This window comes from Trachypithecus francoisi, unplaced genomic scaffold, assembly GCF_009764315.1.
Source record: "Trachypithecus francoisi isolate TF-2019V2 unplaced genomic scaffold, Tfra_2.0 Contig01461, whole genome shotgun sequence".
NCBI classification, from domain to species: Eukaryota; Metazoa; Chordata; class Mammalia; order Primates; family Cercopithecidae; genus Trachypithecus; species Trachypithecus francoisi.
The window spans coordinates 19,592,196-19,614,297 of NW_022681433.1; the positions used below are offsets into that span (position 1 = coordinate 19,592,196).

The 22,102-nt window shown below is 40.3% G+C and overlaps 2 protein-coding genes and 1 non-coding gene across 3 annotated transcripts in view; all 3 read left to right on the plus strand.

The window, feature by feature from the left end:
• Window positions 1–10,361: 10,361 nt before the first annotated feature.
• On the plus strand, window positions 10,362–15,769 carry LOC117096385 (POTE ankyrin domain family member A). Its single transcript, XM_033233758.1, has 3 exons — window positions 10,362–10,662; window positions 15,314–15,428; window positions 15,590–15,769. Exons 1-3 carry the CDS (start codon window positions 10,367–10,369, stop codon window positions 15,767–15,769), a joined length of 591 nt encoding a protein of 196 aa, XP_033089649.1. The 5' UTR covers window positions 10,362–10,366.
• A 948-nt stretch (window positions 15,770–16,717) lies between these two features.
• The window catches only part of LOC117098597 (POTE ankyrin domain family member A-like), a 31,493-nt gene continuing 26,108 nt past the window's right edge, over window positions 16,718–22,102 (plus strand). Inside the window, exons 1-3 of the mRNA XM_033237399.1 lie at window positions 16,718–16,817; window positions 19,597–19,734; window positions 21,898–21,968. Of these exons, the coding sequence (XP_033093290.1) occupies window positions 16,759–16,817; window positions 19,597–19,734; window positions 21,898–21,968 (268 nt within the window). The 5' untranslated portion in view covers window positions 16,718–16,758. The remainder of the gene's footprint in view (window positions 16,818–19,596; window positions 19,735–21,897; window positions 21,969–22,102) is intronic.
• LOC117098617 lies at window positions 20,975–21,081 on the plus strand. The gene has a single exon (XR_004443495.1). It is a non-coding gene; the product is annotated as a U6 spliceosomal RNA (small nuclear RNA).

The following is a 22,102-nucleotide window of genomic DNA, read 5'->3' on the forward strand; positions in this document are numbered from 1 at the left end:
CAATGGTGTTGAATTACATAAATTGTGTAAAACCTTCACTTAACAATTGTTTAGCATTTAAGGTTAATTATTGAAATTACATTGCTACTTTTACAAAATTTTGTCTTCCTTTTACAAAGTTATGACATTTAAATTATTTTATCAACTACGTAATCTGGTTACATAGCTGAGAAAGCAAAATGAAGATAAAAAAGCATGACTGTGGTTTTAGGAAGACCTGATACTAGCTGTGTGATTTTGGCCAAGTGCTTAACTCCTTTCCATCCCCTTTCTTCATCTCCAAGAGGTTTATCAATACGTCAACTTCGAGGGTTTTAATGAAGAGTAGATAAAATAAATGAGGAGTAGGTACACAAAACGTGGTAGATGATGCTCTTGAGAATCTTGGCGTTTGTATTTTGAGACCCACTTTTTCCCTCAAAGAGCTGATAATGTTAGGGTAAAAAGAAATGTAAGCATGTAATAATAAACTTCCAGAATTCAGGCTTATGCCAACTCTCAAGGTCACCTAAGGAAATTGGTATTGCTTTCAGATGCTTGGGCCATACTCCTCCCAATTTTTTTTAAAGTATCTCGAAGATAAAACCCAGAAACTTCTTGCTTCAAGAGAATCTCAGCAACCCTAGGAATCTACTTCTATTCTGCTACTATCACTGGTCTGGTTCTAATTTTCCACAAAGCAATTCTCCCCATTTCATAGCTTGTTTCCTGAATAAACATTCTCTCAATTCTCCCTCCTGTATGTTTTTTCCTCATCTACCATTACAGCAGACAATTGCCTCACACTTTTCTTTATTCAAGTCTCTCCAGAGGGTAGTCCGTATACATTTGTAAACAAATTTTGTCGCGTGTCTTGTTGTGGCTGAAATATTTCTTTTCCTTCTCTAATGCAGCCCCAATAGGCTTGGTACTTGTCTATTAGATCATACCACGTCAATGCTTCCTGTGGTGATTCTTGAAGGCCATTGCTATCATAGTCACTGCCAGCTAGCACCGCTGCTATTTCTGATTCCACAGTTTTATCATCCTCCATTCATGCAGCACTTTCTCAAAACCAAATGCATGTATTTATTTCTCCTAAAGTTCATCTCTTTAGATTTGATCAATTTTTCTAACTTAAAAAAAATTCCATCATCCAGACACTCATGATCTTTTCAGCTGCAGCATCTGAATAAAACATGTAAAGTATCTGCTATATGTTCACTCACCTCACTGGCTAACATGTTGCCTGGTTTTCCCTCTGGTTCTCTGTGTTTTATACCTTCCCAGGCAGGTTAAGACCCATTGTATATTCATGTTATAATTCAAATATAGGCTTAACACTTTCTAACCAAATCATAACTCTTCCAGAATGAAGAGTGTGTGGGAGTGACAGGTAGATAGATAGGTTGGTGTCCTTGACACAGATTGAAAATGCTCAATAAATATTAGCTAAATGAATGGAAGAACTGGCTGGTTGAACCAGATGACCTTTGACCATGTAGGAAATGGTCAAACCAACAACTGTAATGTGATATTTTTTCCAGTTAGGATCATCATTAGCTACAAAATGCTCCAATTAACTAGTAAACGCAAATTTAAAATTCAGGTGCAAAAAAGGAGATGCTACCTTTTAAACGTATTTGTTTTTTGCTGTGCTTTATTTGTACCTTTAAGTAGTAATTCTACTTTAAAAGAGTAGATCAAATATAATAATTCCCAGTTATTATAAATAATTTTGAGGGTTACAATGAGCAAGGATAAATAGATAAACGTTATAGAACAGGCAGAAAAAATTATTGTACAGAGAGCTATAAAAAGAACTCAGAAGCTGGGGATATATTTTATGGACTGATAGAGTTTGGATGTCTCCTTCAAATCGTGTGTTGAAATGGTGGTAGAAACGCCTCCTACCAGGCCCCAGTGTTGTAGAGATGGGGTCTGGTGGGAGGTGTTGAGATCATGGGGGTGTACCCCTCATGAATGGTTTAGTGCCATCCCCTTGGTGATGAGTGAGTTCATGCAAGATGTGGTTATTTAAAAGTGTGTGGGCCAGGTGTGTTGGCTCACGCCTGTAATCCCAGCACTTTGGGAGGCTGAGGCGGGAGGATCACAAGATCAGGAGTTCAAGACCAGTCTGACCTATATGATGAAATCCCGTCTCTGTTAAAAATACAAAAAATTAGCTGGGCATGGTGCCACACACCTATAATCCAAGCTCCTCAGGAGGCTGAGGCAGGAGAATTGCTTGAACCGGTGAGGTGGAGGTTGCAGTGAGCCAAGATCAAGCCACTGCACTCCAGCCTGGGCAATAGAGCAAGACTCCATCTCAAAAAAAAAAAAAAAAGTGTGTGCACCTCCCATCCCCTCTCTTGCTTCAGCTCTCGCCATGTGATGTGTACGCTCAGGCTTCTGCCATGAGTCGAAGCTCCCTGAGGCCTCCCCAGAAGCCAAGCAGATGCTGGCGCCATGCTTCCTCTACAGCCTGCAGAGCCATGAGCCAATTAAAACTCTTTTCTTTATAAATTACCCAGCCTCAGATATTTCTTTATAGCAACATTAGAACAGACTGATGCTAGGATAGTACAGGAGTTTTTCTGAAGAAATTAAAACAACATATAACCAGTTGATGATAAAGGTCTTTCTGTGGAGAAGACATGTTGCTAGAGGTTTACATTTTTATGTTTTAATTTTCACTCCACCGCTCTCTCCTGTGAAAGCCCCAACCTCTCTAGACTCAAGTTATCGAATATATAAAATAATTTTCAAGGTGACTTACTGAAATATCTTAGAAATCTGAGAGCTCTAAAATCTACCAAAATGCGTTTAACTACTACTTATTCTATTTTTTTTTTAAAAGCCTTTGTCTTCACTTGAGGAATTTTGGTGCTAATTTCTCAAAATTTAGTGTTATTAGTTTTCAGCCAAAGTTTTGTTATTTATGGGAAAAGGTACAAGGTTGCAGCCGTAAAGGATGAATAGGTCTAGCGACGTAACGTGTACCATGAAGGCTATCATTAATAATACTGTATTGTATACTGGAAATTTGCTAAGACAGTAGATTTTGGGGTACTTTTTATGACACACACAAAAAGGCAAGTATTGGGGAGGATGGATGTGTTAATTTGCTTGACATTTCACTATGTATAGGTATATCAAAACATCACGTTGTACACTTTAAATATATAGAATAAAAATATTTTGAAAGATAGTGAACAGTATAAAAAGAGTACAAATTCATTTTCAAGGAAATGTTAAAGCTGGAAGTCAATGAAGGATTTCTCATATTTATAATCAGATATATGTAACACAGTTTCTTTTTCTACCATTTGTACCAAAATCACATAATGATGTTGTTCTCTTTATTGCTCTTACTTGGCTGTTTACACCACGCTGTGACTTTACCCCTGATTGTATGCTTCAGGAAGTGCTAAGACGCAAATGAAACTTATATTCAGCGGTAGCTCAAGTGCCCATTTTATATTGTGTTGAGGAAGCCTTCTGAGCAGAGGATTTCTAGCAGAAGGGAGTACAAAAATGTGAGACCAAGTGAATTGTTTGTGCCTAAGAGAAATAACTGTGAAATGTAGAGGCCATGATGATTAAATTGCACAAACCAACCTTTCTTCAATGTGAGGGTTTCTCGGGAATATTGTAATGGGAAATAGATGTGAGTCCTAAAACAAAAGTGTTTACTTCATGAAGAAAACAGCTGAGAAAGTGTGAGGTCAAAGAGAGTCTACAGAACTATTTCCGTACAATTAATGCCAGCTCAATAAGGGAGGCTTTGATTTGCTACCCAGGCAAGAAGGGAAGCCCAGAAATGCTGACCTCCCCTAGTTGGCAACATCTCAAAGACGAGTCACTGGCAAAGACATCTGGACTCCTCATCTTTCTTCTTTAAGTGTCTATGTGTGAAGTTTACACACAGTCTGTTCACCTTGGCCACATTTATAAATGTGCTTAACAGCATCTGTAAATCACTAAGTTTCTAAAGTACTTTACTTTAATATTTTTTTTCCCATCAGTTCTCTCACACTCTCATTTCTAGACAAGTAATTATGCCTGTTGCAGTAAAAAGCAGCCTTATGAGGTACCTGCTGAGTTTCATAAAACTGAATATTGTCTTCACAAATAAGCCTCTTCTCTGTAGCTTCAGTGGAAGTGGCCAAAAATCATACATAATTAGTAAGTAGATTGTGCTTTATTCAGCATTTGAGAAGAATACCATGAAATGGGCGGCAATTTTCTTTTTCCCTCAGTGAAAACATACCAAGTTTCAGTCCTCATTTTGAATGTCTTTAGATATACTAATTGGTTTTTATTTGTTTTTGTTTTTTCCTTCCAAGAGAAGAAAAGTAATCAAACATCATCTGGTGGCTAAGGGCACTTAGGCCGGCTGTGGTTAATGGTCATTGGCCAGGTGTTTGCCATCAGCTGAAGGTCCCGTGTAAAAGGCACGGAAAAACCTCTGGGAAACATTCGGTTCCCTTCACTACAAAGCTTGCAAAAGGACGAAGGGTTCCTGATATAAAAGTAAGGACATCTGTGTCTATGTGTGTGTGCATGTGTCTGTGTGTTTGTGTGTAGCGGGAGTTGCAGGCAGGACGGCGGGGGCTGCGGAGTAGAGCACTGTGACAGCGCCTTCCTGTCCCTACAAAAATATTTTTAACAATTAGCTGGTCGTAGTGGCACACATGTGTAGTTCCAGTTACTCTGGAGGCTGAGGTGGGTGGATCTTTGGAGCCCTGGAGATTGAGGCTGCAGAGCTAGGATCGTGCCAGTGCATTCCACCTGGGCAACAGTGTGAGGCTCTCTCAGAAAACAATCAGCAATACTAATATTCTTAGGAATAAATTTAAACAAGGTACAAGGCTTGAACATGGCAAATGTCAAAACATTGCTGAAATAAATTCAAGAAAGCATAAATAAATGGAAAGACACCTCATGTTCATCAACTAGAAGACTTAATTTTTAAGAAGGCAGTACTACACAAAGCAACCTACAAATTTATTGCAATTCCTGTTAAAACCCCAAAGTCCTTTTGGCAGAAATCCACAAGCTGATCTTAACATTTGTATGGAATTTCAAGGGATCCAGAATAGTCAAAATAATGTCAGAAAAATGACAAACTCAGAGGCTCAGATTTCCAAATTTCAAATCTAACTACAAAGCAACAGTAATAAAAACAGCATGATGCTGGCATAAGGACACATGTATAGATCAATGGAACCAAATGTTGAGTCCAGAAATAAACCCATACTGATTTTTTTTTTTTTTTTTTTTTTGAGGCAGGGAGACTCACTCTGTCTCCTAGGCTGGAGTACAGTGGCACGTTTATGGCTCACTGCAGCCTCTGTCTCCTGGGCTCAAGTGATCCTCCTGCCTCAGCCTACCAAGCAGCTGGGACTACAGGTATGCACCACCACACGTGACAAATTTTTTTATTTTTTTGTAGAGGTAGAGTCTTTCTATCTTGCCCAGGCTGGCCTTGAACTCCTGGCCTCAAGTGATCCTCCTCTCTTGGCCTCCCAAAGCATTGAGATGATGGGTGTTCTGGCCCGTTGATTTTTAAAAGTGGATTTTCTTTTCTTTTCTTTTCTTCTTTCTCTCCTCTCCTCTCTCTCTCTCTCTTTTTTTTTTTTTTTTTTTTTGAGGCAGGGATTCACTCTGTTGCCCAGGTTGGAGTGCAGTGATGTGAACACGGCTTACTGCAGCCTCGACCTCCCAGGCTCAAGCGATCCTAACCTCCTCTGTCTCCCAAGTAACTAGTACTACAGACATGAACCACCACACTCAGCTAATTTTTAAATTATTTGTACAGACAGGGTTTTCTTGAGTTGCCCAGACTGGTCTCAAACTCCTGGGTTCAAGCAAGCCTCCAGCCTCAGCCTCTCAAAGTGCTGGGATTACAGGCATGAGTTACCACCTCCAGCCGGGAATTGTTTCCATAATTACATTCTCATGTTTGTTGCTAGTGTCTAGAAATACAACAGATTACCGTGTGTTGACATTTTGTGCTGTAACTTGGCTGAATTTATTCAGTGGTTTAAATAATATTTTGGACGTTCCTCATGATTTTCTGTACATAAGATAGATTGTGTGGTCTGTGAATGGACAGTTTTACTGCTTCCTTACAGGTATGAATGCTCTTTACTTCTTTTTCTCTCCTCTTTGTTCTGGATGGAACTTCCAGTACAGTGTTGAATGCAGTGATGAAAATGAACATTGGTGCCCTGTTCCTGATCTCAGGAGTAAGGCATTGGGCCCTAACAATGGAGATGGTGCTAGCTACGGGTTTGGCACAAAGGCCGATTGCTGTGTTAAGAAAATTCCTATCCCTAGTTTGTCAGGTGTTTTTATGATGAAATGATGTTGACTTTGTTGAAAGTACTTCCTGCATCTATGGAGATGAGTATGTGGGTTTCTTCATTCTGTTTATTTGGTGTTTACTTGCAGGGATGGCTTTAGTATGCAAAACAAGCTTGATTTTCTGAGAAAAGTATTTAGTGATCATGGTGTGTAATTCTTTAAATATGTGCTAGTATCGATTACAGTTATTTTGTTGAGCATTATTAATTGTATAATTATACCAGACATTGATCTATACTTTTCTGCTCTTGTGATGTCATGTCCTAGTGTGATTTAGTCTTAAATTGGGATGAGATTGAAAATGGGTTGGTTTAGTATTTAGAGTGTTAAGGGTTAGAAGTTTGCAAGATAAAATTTAGCAGAAATGGGACGTACCTAAGGGATTGTGGGGAGGCGTGGGATGAGGTCAGGGTCAGAGTCTGGATGTAGGGGTGGGTAGCAAGACAGTGCCTGTAGCCTGCACCAACAGTAAATTGTAGCAGTCCTTTTTAATCTTGCAAATCAGGCAGGCACAGATGTTGCAGTGTTGTTTTAATTGTCACCTCCTTGAGTTTCTTATTGAGGCTCAAACTCAACAGGAGTGCCTGGGAAGAAATTAGCATGCAAGAAGTGAGAAGACTGGAGTGCAACTTTGCGACAGTGCACCAGCCAGTGTCTGAACTGCAGGGGTTCCCAGCTTATCTTAAATTTAGAGGAAAAATAACATCTTGTATACTGTTATCACACAAATAAGCTGGACTTTTTCAAATTTATATGGCTAATTTTATATCCTTTCGTTATTATATCATGTAACGAAAAGTTGTTTTTTTTTTTTTTTCCTGCTTGGGAAGTTGGCAGAGGGCATGTCTTTGCCGGTGAGTCTGCTCCATGTAAGACTTTCTGTATACTTTTTCATTCTTGTTTGATTTTAAGATTTTTACATAAATGCTGCTTCTTAGTGTCCTAAGATGTCATAAAATTATCTCACATAAAATTTGAAGAAACAGAGTTGTTAGAGGATTATGTAGAAGGCAAAAAGAATGTCGTTATTGAAAAGATTTTATAAAACATTTATTTCTAAAAAGTGAGATGTTACTACTAGGCTATGCTTCTAACTATCCCTAATCATAAATTTTGTTTCATCCACTTTTGTTCACTCTGAAAATCAATTATATTATTAACATTATATTTAAGAAGTTACATGTGATACCAATGCAATATTTTGAATTTCTGTTTAACTTTGAGGAAACATATCTTAAACCAAAATAGGTAAAACTGATTTGGTCTGAGTTTGACCTGAATCATAAAACAGTGGAAAAAAAATTTTTACCAGGACTTTCAAACTGTCTCCTATTTCCTGGGTGCCTAAGTACATGAATTCATGCACATAATGGGTAAATTTGATGCCCTGTAAGGTGGTGAGAATATGAAGGTCCCATTGAATTAAATTATGACACAGAACTGAAAAGCAAATGTCTTGAGGCAAGATGGTGAAGTTGAAGTGTTGTCCTTATCAAATAAGAGTAGAAAGTTTGTGGTACTTATGGTTGCTTTGTGAACTGATTATATTCTTTGATCATGTATCAGTTCTTTTATTATAAAAATACATGAGTGTTTTATTATTTATGTATGTTAATAAGTTTTCCAATAAGGTCAGTATATCAATATTGTCTTTTGTAATTTCTGTTGTTTTCTTTGAAGAATCTTCTACCACTTATCCATAAATGTTAATCTATATTTTCTTCTGAAATGTTTATTTGTATAATGGTTTCATTTAAAGGACTGAACACTTTTGTTAGTCTAAAGTGCTTTTTCCCGGAAGTTAGTTTAACACTGATTTACAAATGAGAAACCAAAACAGTGAAATTCAGAAATATCACAAATCTGTTAAGAGGTGGAATAGGCTTTGGTCTCAGTCAATATACCTTTAGTCCCAGGCTGTGTTCTTAGCCATGAGGCTTACCCCAATAATCTTCTTATTTGTGAAGTTAACAGAGCTGCACTGTAGAATTGTTTAAAATTTTTTTAAACTTAATTTTAAGTTCAGAGGCACATGTGCAGGTTTGTTATGTAGGTAAACTCATGTCATGGATATTCGTTGTACACACTGCAGAATTTCAGTCTTCAAACTTCAGTTCATTTGAAATAGGGCCTGCATACTATGACTATAAAACTATTATAAAACAAGACTTTTGTGGCTTAAGTTACAGATGCTATATATTTTTCGGGTACATTTTTCAGTGACAGAGTAGACAACGATATTAAGGCTTAATATATAACATTAGGACCAGACATTCATTTTATTTTTCCTCTTTACTGAGACTTTACCAATATTCCTGCACCAGAGAGCATAGCACAGTAAGAAATCAGAGCTGTGAAATTCCAGAGTCCTTAGATAGTCATCCTAAAACATTCCTGCTCAGCTATTTTACTATCTCTTTTGGAGTTTATTTTGGTGTATGTGTTGTGACGTGTGTAGTCATGCCTTCTTCTTAGTTGATTTTTTCCTGAGCCATTTGTTTAACAATTCCTGTTGTATCTCATTGGTTTGTATAGCTTCTGCTATGTTAGTTAAGTTCTCGGTCTCCACATTGTTTTCCGTTGTTACCTAGTCTGTTGGCAACCTGTGAAACCATGGAGATCTTCTGGGGCCAGGGATGTGCAGCGATCAACAGGGGGATAAGGAGATAGAGCGAGACTGCATCTCCAAAAAAAAATAAAATAACATGGAGTCTCGCTCTGTCGCACAGGCTGGAGTGCAGTGGCTCAGTCTCGTCTCACTTCAACCTCTGCCTCCCGAGTTCAAAGCGACTCTCTTGCCTCAGATTCCTGAGTAGCTGGGGACTACAGGCGTCTGCTACCACACGCAGCTATTTTGTATTTTTAGTAGAAACGGGGTTTCACCATGTTGCTCAGGCTGGTCTCGAACTCCGGACCTCAAATGATCCGCCCGCCTTGGCCTCCCAAAGGGTTGAGATGACAGGCGTGAGCCACGGCGCCCGGCCCCACTTTCCACTCTTAGACCAAAGCGCCCACAGTCCGGGTGAAGCAGCCTCCGGGGCTGCGTGGCCAGGAGGGTGGCGGCCCCGCTGTGGGTGCTGCGCCTCACCACCGTCCGCAGCGGGGAGCCGGGTGTGGCCTCGCAGCACTGGCAGAGTTCCGGGTCCCAGAACCTCCGCACCCGGGCGCCTTCTTCCTGTCGCCTCCTGCGGGTGCTCCTCGGAGCTCACCGCCTGCCTGCTTAGAGGCTGGGCGGCAACCCCGCCGCGATCGCGCGCACGGAGCGCAGACCCCGGGCCGAAGCCCAGGCCGTGGCCGAGCCAGGTGGCTGGCCCGGCGGCAGCGGCACGAGGCGGGAACCAACCGCTCGGCCCCGACTTGGTGACCTCCGAGTGCCCGGCGCCCACGACCCCTGTGGTCTGGGCGGGGACCAAGCAAGAGCGGGCCCTTAGGCCGGGCGGGCTGCGCACCCCTGACTCTGAGGCTGACCGAGGCGAGCCCTGCCCGCCAGCGACGCGGGAATTGCAGCCTCGCTGGCACGCAGAGCCACCGCCAGAGTGTCTGGGTCTTTCTCCAGAGGAGGCCTCGGCATTCTCAAGTTCCAGCCGCTCTCGCCCCGTCCTGCGTCAAGACAGCTTTCCCACGGGCCGCCTGTCCTTCTCCATGGCCCGAACGCTGGGCCAGCTCCCACGAGGTTGGGCAGAACGCAGGGCCGGTGACACGCTGTCGCGGACACGGGTGACGCTAGAGCCTCGCGTGGGCACGCTCAGCTGCCGTTGACCGGCTTGGAGGGCCGTTGAGCACCGGAAGTTGCTGCCACGTGCAGCGAGGCCCCCAGCGCTGCGCACGCCACTCGCTTGTACCTCCTGGGTTTGGCGTTCCTGGCTCGGCGAGGGCTTGCTCGGCCGGCGCTGGCTTGGCTTCCTCGCTTGGTTTGGCGCTACTCTTCGGCCAGTTTGGAAACTGCGTTTCCTGCTTGGAGGTGGTGGCTGAGGTGATCCGTTCGGTAGGAGGCTCCCGAGGCTGGGAAAAGCAGATGGGGACTGAGGTTTCCCAGAAGCCGACAACATCTGCCTTGAAGGCCTCTGGCTTTGGGAGCAACGTGGGCAGGTGGTGCTGCCGCTGCTTCCCCTGCTGCGCGAGTTGCAGGCAGGACGGCGGGGGCTGCGGAGTAGAGCACTGTGACAGCGCCTTCCAGGAGCCTGGGTACCACGTCTGTCCGGAAGATCTCGGCGATCTCCACAGAGCTGCCTGGTGGGGCGCAGTCCCCAGAGTGGAGCTCATCCTCATGCTCAGGGACCCTGGCTTGGACAAGAGAGACAAGAAGAAGAGGTAACGGGCCTGGCGGGGGCTGGGAGGGTGGGGAACTGGGAGAAGCCTCTCCCCTGGGGATGGGATGGGGCGAGCCCTCCTGTCACCGGCCCAGCTCTCTCTCCTCCGCCTCCGCAGGCCCCGCAGCACCTGGGATGTGGGAGCCTTGGAGGGGTCAGGGCCCAGGCCTCTTCATGAGCCCCAAAATGAAAACCACACGCTGTCATGATTTCCCTATAGTGCACTTCAGAGACAACTTTAAAGTGATTTAACTTCCAAAATTAAGTCTACGTATTTTATTTTTTGTTTATTTTTTGAGACAGAATCTGGCTTTTGTCACCCAGGCTGGAGTGCAGTGGCCTGATTTCGGCCTCCTGGATTCAAGCGATTCTCCTGCCTCAGCCTCCCAAGTACCTGGGACTACAGGTGCGCACCAACATGACTGACTCACTTTTTCCTGTTTTTGGAAGAGACGGGGTTTCACCATTTTGGCCAGGCTGGTCTCGAACTCCTGACCTTCAGATGATCCCCGGCCCCCACCCTCAGCCTCCTAACGTGCTGGGATTACAGGCGCACACCAACACGCCTGGCTAACTTTTTCCTGCTTTTAGTAGAGACGGGGTTTCACCATGTCAGCCAGGCTGGTCTCGCGCTCCTGACCTTCAGATGATCCGCTCCCCCTCGGCCTCCCAAAGTGCTGGGATTACAGGCGTGAGCCGTCGCACCCGGCCCGATATTTTATTTTTAAAGTGCACACTTTAAAACATGTTATTCACAGTATAGAAAAGTGTATGTAATGAGAAACAGTTCCCATAATATATTAGCTTCTGGGCTAAAAATTCTTTGGATAAAATCCAATATCCATTTTATATCCATGTACCCTATGTAAATATATACTTTACTGAGGAACCTTAGAAGGAAACATTAAAGTGGGAAGATGGTTCGTGTTCTTGAATAGAAAGAATTATTTCTTTCAAGATGGGAGCTCTGTCTGTGTTTATCAATGTCACCTACCCCAAATAAAAACACCAAAGTTTTAACATTTAAAAATTGCACATGCTATATTTTACTGTTATGATGACATTAAAATTTTTTTGTAATGCATTGAAAACCAATTTGCCTTCGTAGATATCAAAATGTGCTTTTAATTTCTACAAATGGTTTACTAACAGCTGGAAGACGTACATGAATGGAATAGAATACAAAATCCAGAAACACCCAAATACAAAAAAGAATATAGCACTTGATAATGGTGGCATTTCATATTAGTAGAAAAAGATGAATTATTTGTAAATGGAGTGCCTGCTGTTTGGAGAAAGCTAGCTAAATATGTCACAAAAATAGGTTCCGGATGGAATGTAGATTTAAAAACTTTAATATACAAAAAGAAAACTACCAGAAGAAAACACAAGTACCTGTTTACACAGACACATTTTTATGTTGACAAAGACCTTCCTAAGGAACTCACAAGCAAGCATTTTGAAGGCTGGTTTAGCAAAATAGAAATGGAAACATGCCATATATAAGAAAAAATTGATAAAACACAACATATTTGCAATGTATTTACAACATACATGTATATACACATATCAGATAAACCGTGTATTTTCATTTTACAGAGAATTCTTTGAAATCAACAAGGAAATAAGCTTAAAATTGGGCAAAGTACTTTTTTGCAGCTCTACAGTTGACCTACACACATAGGAAAACACAGCTCTACAGCTGACCTATGCACATATTTAGTGTTTCTGGTAAGAGAAGGACTTTAAGTTAAAAGAAGAAGAAAATACTGTTTTCTATCTACAAAGTTGTGAGGATGAAGAGCAGTGGTACTTATAAGGCTGAGTAAAAAGCGTTGCTGATGGCTTTTCAAATAGACAGTTTGGTGGTAAGTGCTACATTAAAAATGTATCTGCCCTTTATGCACCAATTCCATGATACTGAAGTATCTTTGGGAGATTATTAGATACATCCAATTTGTTTTCCTTAGTACTGCTGAAAATAGCAATGTTTTAAGAAGAACTCATAGAGTGGATTTGATCAACAAATTTCAGTGCACGCACACGATGGAATAATATGTAGCCATCGAAGGTGCCAATAGATGCAGACATATTGAGGGAGAAGAAAAGGAAGAAATAGATGAACAGTGAAGGCTGGTCCTCAGGAATGCTGTCTGCCTGAAAAATCACAGCTTCAGTGCGCAGCTGCAACATAGAGCAGCTTGGAGAAAAACTCAGACTGCAGAAACTGCCTGCCTGCAGAATGACAGCCTGCAGTGCACCTGCACAGATAAGCAGACAAAGCAGGCAAAGTCCCTTTGTTCTTTGTGTGTGAGGTCCCAGGAAAAAGTTTCCTCCACTTTTGAGGCATATACACGGTGGAAACTTGCACAGGGAGGCGGGGTGCCTACCTAAAACAAACCTACAGTTGTACAAACAAAAGAAGCAGTGCTTTATGCTTGTCTAGAGACATACCCACACCTACATAGATGAGGGGGAGTTGTGAAGACAGTTTTGTAGTTAAGAAAAGTTACTCAAGCAGTTACAGAAATGAGAGCAGTTTTTTATAAAATCTTTTTAATTCAACTGTAACCTGGCAGTCCACTCAGACACCCCTCTCCACTACAGAGAGCTTTATTCTTTGGCTTATTAAACTTTTGCCCCAACCTCACCCTTTGTGTCTGTGCTCCTTAATTTTCCTGGTCATGGACCATAATAAGCTCTACTACTGTCAGGACCTTCCATCCTTAAAAACGTTGTGTGTACCTGCCTAGGCTGAGCAAGCTGAAGAGACTTAACATTGCAGTATGAGTAGGCCGGGCGCGGTGGCTCAAGCCTGTAATCCCAGCACTTTGGGAGGCCGAGACGGGCGGATCACGAGGTCAGGAGATCGAGACCATCCTGGCTAACACAGTGAAACTCCGTCTCTACTAAAAATACAAAAACTAGCCGGGTGAGGTGGCGGGCACCTGTAGTCCCAGCTACTCGGGAGGCTGAGGCAGGAGAATGGCGTAAAACCCGGGAGGCGGAGCTTGCAGTGAGTTGAGATCCGGCCACTGCACTCCAGTCCGGGCGACAGAGCGAGACTCCGCCTCAAAAAAAAAAAAAAAAAAAAAAAAATTGCAGTATGAGGACTTCACCCCAATGGAAGCTTTTCCTCCCTCCCTTCATACAAAAGTATTTCTGAAGGTAGAAAATAGTAAAAGAGAACCTTCAATTACCATTTTGGAAATTTAAATCCTAGTATTAGTCATTGGAAATATCTGATTTACATACATTCTGTAAATCTAAATACCGAATTAAATGAACCGTAACTATTCATTTGAATCCAGAGTTTCTGTTGGCTTAAATATTTTTGAAAATAAAAATAAGAATTACTTGTTTAAAAAATTTGTTGTTGTTTTTCTCCAGCCCTCTTTTGCTATAGTACTTTTTAGAACTAAAATTTATTTAAATGCCAGTCATCTTGGTAGAACTGTCCTAGACCTATTATATATATCATACTCTACTTAATGTGAGGCACCATGAATTGGATGATGCCCCATTAGTCTTATGTATTATTAATAAGGGAATTTTCAAAGTATTGCCAATTATAGTTATAATAAGTTATGAATTATAAGTGGCATACCAATGTGAGAAATGTTAAAACAGAAAATGAGCACGTTAGAATTATTGACATACAGCGTCAGCTCTAATCTTTAAAACATACCTCAAAGTGTAGGTATAATTGTATTATTTTACTTAATTAAACTGTCTTTGTTAAGTAGTAGTAATGTAGCAGGATGAGTTGCAGACAAAACTCCTCAGACACTGAGTTAAAGAAGGAGGGGGTTTACTCGGCTGGGAGCATTGGTAAGACTCCTGTCTCAAGAGCCAAGCTCCCTGAGTGAGCAATTCCTGTCCCTTTTGCTCACAACTCTAAGAGGGTCCACGAGAGAGGGTCGTGATCGATTGAGCAAGCAGTGGGTACATGACTGGGGACTGCATGCACTGGTAATCAGATCAGAGCAGAACAGGACAGGGATTTTTACAGTGCTTCTCCATACAATGTGTTGTATTTATAGATAATATAACCGGTTAGGTCAGGGGTCGATCTTTAACTACTAGGCCCAGGGTGTGGTGCTGGGCTGTCTGCCTGTGGATTTCATTTCTGCCTTTGTAGTTTTTACTTCTTCTTTCTTTGGAGGCAGAAATTGGGCATAAGACAATATGAGGGGTGGTCTCCTCCCTTAGTAATAGCAAAAATTATAATATCTAATAATTATTAAGCTGTTACTTGTGCTGGGAACTGTTCTAAATGCTTTGCATAGAGTCTCATTTAGGCATCATAGTGGTTTTCAATGAGAGAGCTACTATTTTCATTCTCATTTTATTGATGAGGAAATTCAGGCACAAAATAGCTAAGCAATAGCTAGAAAGTGGCAGTGTTTAATTTAAAGTGGGACTGCAGCCCAAGGTGAATGGAATCTGAGGGCCACAATCTTTCTGTTCAAATTGGCTGCTCTTTTATTAATGTAGCGAGTAGTAAAAGCTGATAAATAGTGTGTTTTTTTCACAAGAAAATTAAATATTTGTTTTGAAGGCAGAGGAATAGCAAGCTATTCAGTGTTTACAATGAATCACTGTATGTTTTTAGATAATGCACTATGACTAAAAAGTCTTCCCACTCTCAGGACTGCTCTACATTTGGCCTGTGCCAATGGCCATCCAGAAGTGGTAAAACTCCTGCTGCACAGAAAATGTCAACTTCACATCTTGGACGGGGAAAAGAGGACAGCTCTCATAAAGGTATACAGTAGCCAACTATTTCAGCATGAGCAGATTTGAATTCAGTATATACAATAAAAATGTATTTATCTCATTTGAGTATAACTAGTTGGTCAAACCTGTGGAATGTGTGTTTTCACTTCCTAGAATTTACGATATATTTCTTGGTCTAATACTGACAGGCTGTCCAATGTCAGGAAGAGGAATGTGCAACTATTTTACTAGAACATGGCACTGATCCAAATATCCCAGATGTCTATGGCAACACTACTCTACATTATGCCATCTATAATGAGGATAAATCAATGACAAAAAAACTACTTTCTTATGGTGTAAATATTGAATCAGAAAACAAGGTATAGATCAACTAGTTTTGTTTTCAAAATATGTGAAATGCATTTATTTATTTTTAAACTTTTAATTTCCATAGATTTTCAGGGAACAGGTGGTATTTTGGTTACATGAGTAAGTTCTTAGTAGTGGTGATGTGTGAGATTTTGGTGCACCCATGTCCCAAGCAGTATATACTGAACCCAATTTGTGGTCTTTTATCCCTCACTCCCTTCCCAGCCTTCCCCGCTGAGTCTCCAAAGTCCATTGTGTCATTCTTATGCCTCTGCATTCTCATAGCTTAGCTCCCATTATGACTGAGAACATAAGATGTATGATTTTCCAGTTCTGAGTTACTTCACTAAGAAAATAGTCTGCAATCCCATCCAAGTTGTGGCAAATGCCATTAATTCATTCCTTTTATGGCTGAGTAGTATTCCATTGTATATATATATCACAGTTTCTTTATCCACTCATTGATTGATGGGCATTTCTTTTAACATTGACCTATGTTGAGGGTCAGTTTTACATATTTGGAAGCAAAACCTGAATAAAAATATTTAGAAATAATTAAGATTTTACTTTAAATGTTGATATTATTTTATTTATTTATTTTTGTACACGAATAAGTTCTTTAGTGGTGATTTCTGCGATTTTGGTGCAGCCATCATAGCTTAGCTCCTACTTACAAGCTCATAGCTTAGCTCCTACTTGTGAGTGAGAATATGTAATGTTTGGTTTACCATTCCTGAGTTACTTCACTTAGAATAATGCTCTCAAATTCCATCCAGCGTGAACGCCTTTATTTCATTCCTTCTTGTGGCCGAGTAGCAATCCGTGGCGTGTGTGTATGTGTAGATATCTGCTTGTTGATTAATGGACATGTGGGCCGGTTTCCTATTTTTACAATTGTGAATTGCACTGATATGAACATGAATGTACAAGTATCTTTTTTGTTTTTGCTCTTTCACGGGGTGGACTTACACCATTTTTACTTGCCGTACATGAACAAAAACAGCAAATGGTGGAATTTTTAGTAAAGAAGAAAGCAAATTTAAATGCTGTTGACAACTTTAAAAGGTACACTATGTTGACAAAGAGAGTCAAACTGTAAACTATTTGAAGAAATTTATTCTGAGCCACATGTGAGTGACCATGACATAGCCTTCAGGAGGTCCTGAGAACAGGGGCCCAAGGTGATGGAAGCACAGCTTGGTTTTATACATTTTAGGGAGGTGTGAGCCATCAATCAAATACATGTAAGAAATACATTGGTTTGATCCAGAAAGGCAGAACAATTCAAAGAGCTGGGGGTTCCAGGGTATAGGTAAATTTAAACATTTTCTGGTTGACAATTGGTTAATTGGTTGAGTTTGTCTAAAGACCTGGGAAATGTTCAGGTTAAGATAAAAGATTGTGGAGACCAAGGTTCTTTTGATACCTTATAGTGGTTGCCCTTAGAGACAATAGATGACAAATGTTTCCTGTTCAGATCTTTTATTTTTATTTTTATTTTTTGTTTTTTTTTTTTTTGAGACAGAGTCTCACTCTGTTCTCCAGGCTGGAGTGCAGTGGCGCGATCTGGGCTCACTGTGAGCTCCGCCTCCTGGGTTTATGCCATTCTCCTGCCTCAGCCTCCCGAGTAGCTGGGACTACAGGCGCCGCCACCACGCACAGCTAGTTTTTTGTATTTTTAGGAGAGGCGGGGTTTCACTGTGTTCGCCAGGATGGTCTCGATCTCCTGACCTCCTGATCCTCCCACCTTGGCCTCCCAGAGTGCTGGAATTACAGGTGTGAGCCGTGCCCGGCCCAGATCTTTAAAAGATTGTAGACTATTAGTTAATCTCTTTAGAGTTGGGAGGGCCTGGAAGAAAAAGATCTTGCTGTGGTAATAGAGATTCTTTACAGATGCAGATTTTCTCCCACAAAGGACAGCTTTGCAGGGCCATTTCAAGCTCTTGCAAAGAAATGTTTTTGGGGATAAAATATTTTGATTTTTTCCTTGTCTCATAGTGTTATGCCAGAGTCAGGTTGGAAAGTAAGTCCTGATATATAGGGTTCAATAAAACCCATCGGATGAGAATTTATGGTTTGTAAGGCATGACTCACCAGACCCCTTAGATAGGAATTCAGGAAAGAAAAAAAAATCAGAGCTTAGTCCTCAACTGGTTGTTGTTGTTGTTTTTAAACTTGTATTGCTCTACAGTAGTAACAGTCACTCAAGTCAGAAATAATAAATTAATAAGATTAACTTATTGGGATATAGTAAAAAATACCAACACAAATTATCGGTTAAGTAGCAAGACAATTGTTTGGACTGGGGAGTGTGAAGAAGGGCATATATAGGACTCATCTTCCCTTATTATGTTGACTGATGTCTGCTATTTGTGATGTGATGTTTTTGTCATATGAACTTACATTAGCTAAAGGGATTTCATATTAGTTTTGTTAGTTTTCTGAAGTGCAAACTTTTACTTTCTGACTCAGTATTGAACGGATTCATAACCCTTTTATAGTGGCTTTTAACTTCTGCTTCTTATATTCTTTTCCATTAAATATACTCTATTAAACATAAATACGAGTAGAAAATCATTTTGCCTTTTGGAGGACTCTGCTCTAAGTTGCGTTCTTTGAAGAATATTGATGACAAGTTATTTCTACATGACGGTTAATTGCTATTACCAGATACTGTGGGTTCATCTTTTTTTTTTCTTTTTTATCTCTAGTGTATTTTGATGTTTTTATTTTTAGTTTGTGTGGGCAGAGGGAGTGAAGATAGTTTTAAGTGGATACACTTTTCCTTTAATGAAGGAAAATTGTAGGTGGGTGATAAAGAGAATAGAGCTAAGCTTTAGATTCTTACAAGACTGGGTTTAATTCCTAGCTTTCCCACTTGCTAGCTGTGACCTTGCTGTTTGCATGCTGCTAATAAAGACATACCTGAGACTGTGTACTTTATAAAGGAAAGAGGTTTAATTTACTCACCATTCTGCACGGCTAGGGAGGCCTCACAATCATGGTGGAAGGTGAATGAGGAGCAAAGTCTTACATGGCAGCAGGCAAGAGAGCTTGTGCAGGGGAACTTCCATTTATAAAACCATCAGATCTCATGAGACTTACTGTCTACCATGAGACAAGTATAGGGGGAAGTGCCCCCATGATTTAATTATCTCCACCTGGTCCTGCCCTTGACATATGGAGATTACTACAATTCAAGGTGAGATTTGGGTGGGGACACAGCCAAGCCATATCACCTTGGAAATATTACTTATCACCAAATGTGTTGCCCTGTATGAAGAGGATAATAAAGGAGGATAATATATCCTTCATGGGTGGCTGTGTGTAAGAAAGAAAGATTATATATATAGCATTTAATGTGGTTCCTAGCACATGCTAGGTTACTATCATCATTAACTGAAAATCCTATGACTACTATTATTACCATAATTATCAATGTTACTGCTTTCACCTTCCAGACAGCTCTTACTGATAGGTCCCTTAGTTTATTTTTAATTACAACATGTAAGTCCAGGAAAGCGGTGGAGAAATCTTTACGTAAAACTTTGCCTACTTTAGATAAGTGACCACAGCATGGTTTCTTGCCCGTCAAAGGACTTTATTTAGCAACTTCTATTATGTAATAGTTGACTGGGACAAGAGGCCTCCTCTTTGTCCCTTTCTTTTAGCCTTGGTGGTAATTTACAAAGACAAATGCTTCTGCACCTCTGATGCTTATGTATGTTAACACATGTAAATGTTTAATTCTACATGGACAGGTAAGATATTAAATTGGTAAGGCATACCAAATTAGCTTTTAAAATTTAGAGTCCCTAAGAGAAGTTTATCTCTGTTATTTTAGAACAGTCCTCATACTTGCTGTACGTTGTGGATCAGAAATTATGGTCAGCATTCTTCTTCAGCTAAATATTGATGTCTTTTCTCAAGGTATATATGGACGAACAGCAGGAGACTATGCTGTTTCTAGGCATTATATTAAGTAAGTGTTTACACTGAAAGGCTATTAACACTAAAATGTTAAGGTTTACAATACTTATAACTATCAAATCTTGTATGATATTTCTTAGTTCAGTTCAGGAGAGGCAGTGATTTCGTCTACTTCATCAGCCAGAAATCAAGCAAAAGGCTAGACTGGATAGAAGTGGCAATTGATGCAGGATTCTTTATCTCAGGACTTTTAACCTTTATCTTTAGGAATCTCAGTGTTGTCCATTTTCTTCCAAGAGTAACCCTTGTACAAGGGATACAAATAGTGTAACATTTTTTATTTTTCTAATGAGTTATTTGGGTCTTGAAATGGACAGTTTAGCAGAAAGTCTTGTACTGTCTTCTGTGGGCTATCTCCAATATCCTCCTCTTTGATTTTTTCAAGAACTGAAGGGGTTCCCTAATTCCGAGGTAGAAAATCTTTTTACAAGTCAGAAGGAGGAGAGAAAACAGACATTCTAGTCAGTCAGTTCTTTCTGTCGATCCTGTTGCTGCATCGAATCCATTGAGACTGGTCTTGCAGTCTATTAATGATTGACCTTTGCCACCAGGATGCCCTTACTGGATTCAGAACCCTCAGTCCTCATGGTGATACATGCATAGACTTCAGAGTTACAGCTGTTTTAGTTCACATACCTAAGCTTATGTGTTCCCATTGTTCCTACAGCATTGTTCCCAAAGCACCAGCACCCTGTTCTGGCAGCTGGGCCTTCTAGGTTTCACCACAAACAGCACAGTGACCCTTCCCCCGACACGTAAAACCTATGTGGAACCCACAGCTTAGCCTAGACATAGCTAAGACCTTCATGGTATGTTATCCTTTGAAGCCCTTGTTGACCTTTTCTTTAGTGTGAATGTTAGTTAGGGTTGTTCTAAACTGTCAGAGAGATTCAAGCAGAAAGAGATCAGAGTTTCTTTTCTTTGCTACCAGATCTGCATCCTGAAGCTCCTTTTTATCCTAATAATGTCTTTTCTTGGGTGGTAAAAAGTCTCATATCACCCTTATGCAGAGCAGTGGGCCCCTCAAGACAGCTGTTTTCCACAGTATTGAAAATCTCCCAAACTGCTTGCATCTCTACTTGAAGTTTTAAAAATTCTACCTAAAAGTTTTCAAATTCTACCTCATAGGAAGCCATTCAGTAGAATTCTCGGAATCTCAGTAGTTAGTTGGACTTATCGGAGTCAAGGCTGATCTGTGACTCATCACTATGCATATACAGAAGCGGGGCTTTGTGCTTTCTTTGGCAGCACATATCCTAAAATTGGAACAATACAGAGAAAATTTGCATGGCCCCTGCATAAGGATGACACGTAAATTTTGAAAGTGCTACATATCCTGCACAGTCACTGGAAGATTATTTGACTGTTTGCTGGCTAACCCTGAGGAGCCGGTGTGAGTCTTTGCGATTTACACTACAAAAATATTCATGTAAGGTGATCTATGAGATGAGAACGAAGCTGAGTAACACTTGAGATGTTGTGTGGATATATATTGTGAATACGTCCCTCAGAAATAAGAAAATGTCAACATACATCTCCTTTACAAATACATTTTGTCTTCCGTGTTGGTTGGAAATGAATGTGGAGATTATGCATCACTGTAATAAAGGTCTGCTTGTTCAGAGTTTGAGTCTGTAGAGAAGGAATAGGAGTGTAAGCCAGGTTTTGACATTCAGAGTTTCTTTTCTTTGCTACCAGATCTGTACCCTGCAGCTCCTTTTTATCCTTATAATGTCTTTTCTCAGGTGGTAAAAAGTCTCAAGTCTCCCTTATGCAGAGGGTGATATTGAGAATCCCTGAATTACAAGCCACAAAGAATAAGACAACTAATAAGCAAAATTAGGACTCTTATGTTTTTGTAAAATTAGGACTTAAAAACATTTTCTGAAGATGACAATATATGAATATTAGAACCTATGAAAAACACACGTTGGGTTTTCTTTGGAATTCCAAGATTGTTTCAGCAATAAAGCCTAAGAACAGATTATTTTATTGCTTCACATTTTAAAAATGTTAATCTCATTAAATCTCTGTAATCGCCTACCAAAATAAGGCAACAAAATCCTCACTTTTTAGAAGAATTTAATATATTTGGTAAATATTTTATATTGGTATCAAAATATTAATAGTAATTTTATTTATTTTTTATACTTAGAATTTGCCAACAACTTTCTGACTACAAAGAAAAAAATATACCAAGAAACACTTCTCAAAATAGCGATCTAGGTAAGACTTCTGATAGTGAATTACTCTTGGTGGTTGTACCATAGATAAAAAAGTAAGAGAAGTTTGAGAAATTCCTTTGTAAATTGCACATTCTTAATTTTTTTCTCAGTAGATTTCAGAAATATTTAAGAACT

Bases quoted from the DNA above. Each gene is read 5' to 3' on its own strand.
- LOC117096385 (XM_033233758.1), top strand. From the start codon at position 10,367: ATGGGGACTGAGGTTTCCCAGAAGCCGACAACATCTGCCTTGAAGGCC. The intron at 10,663-15,313 runs GTAACGGGCCTG...TCCCACTCTCAG, and splicing joins AAGAGAGACAAGAAGAAGAG to GACTGCTCTACATTTGGCCT. The intron at 15,429-15,589 runs GTATACAGTAGC...TAATACTGACAG, and splicing joins AGAGGACAGCTCTCATAAAG to GCTGTCCAATGTCAGGAAGA.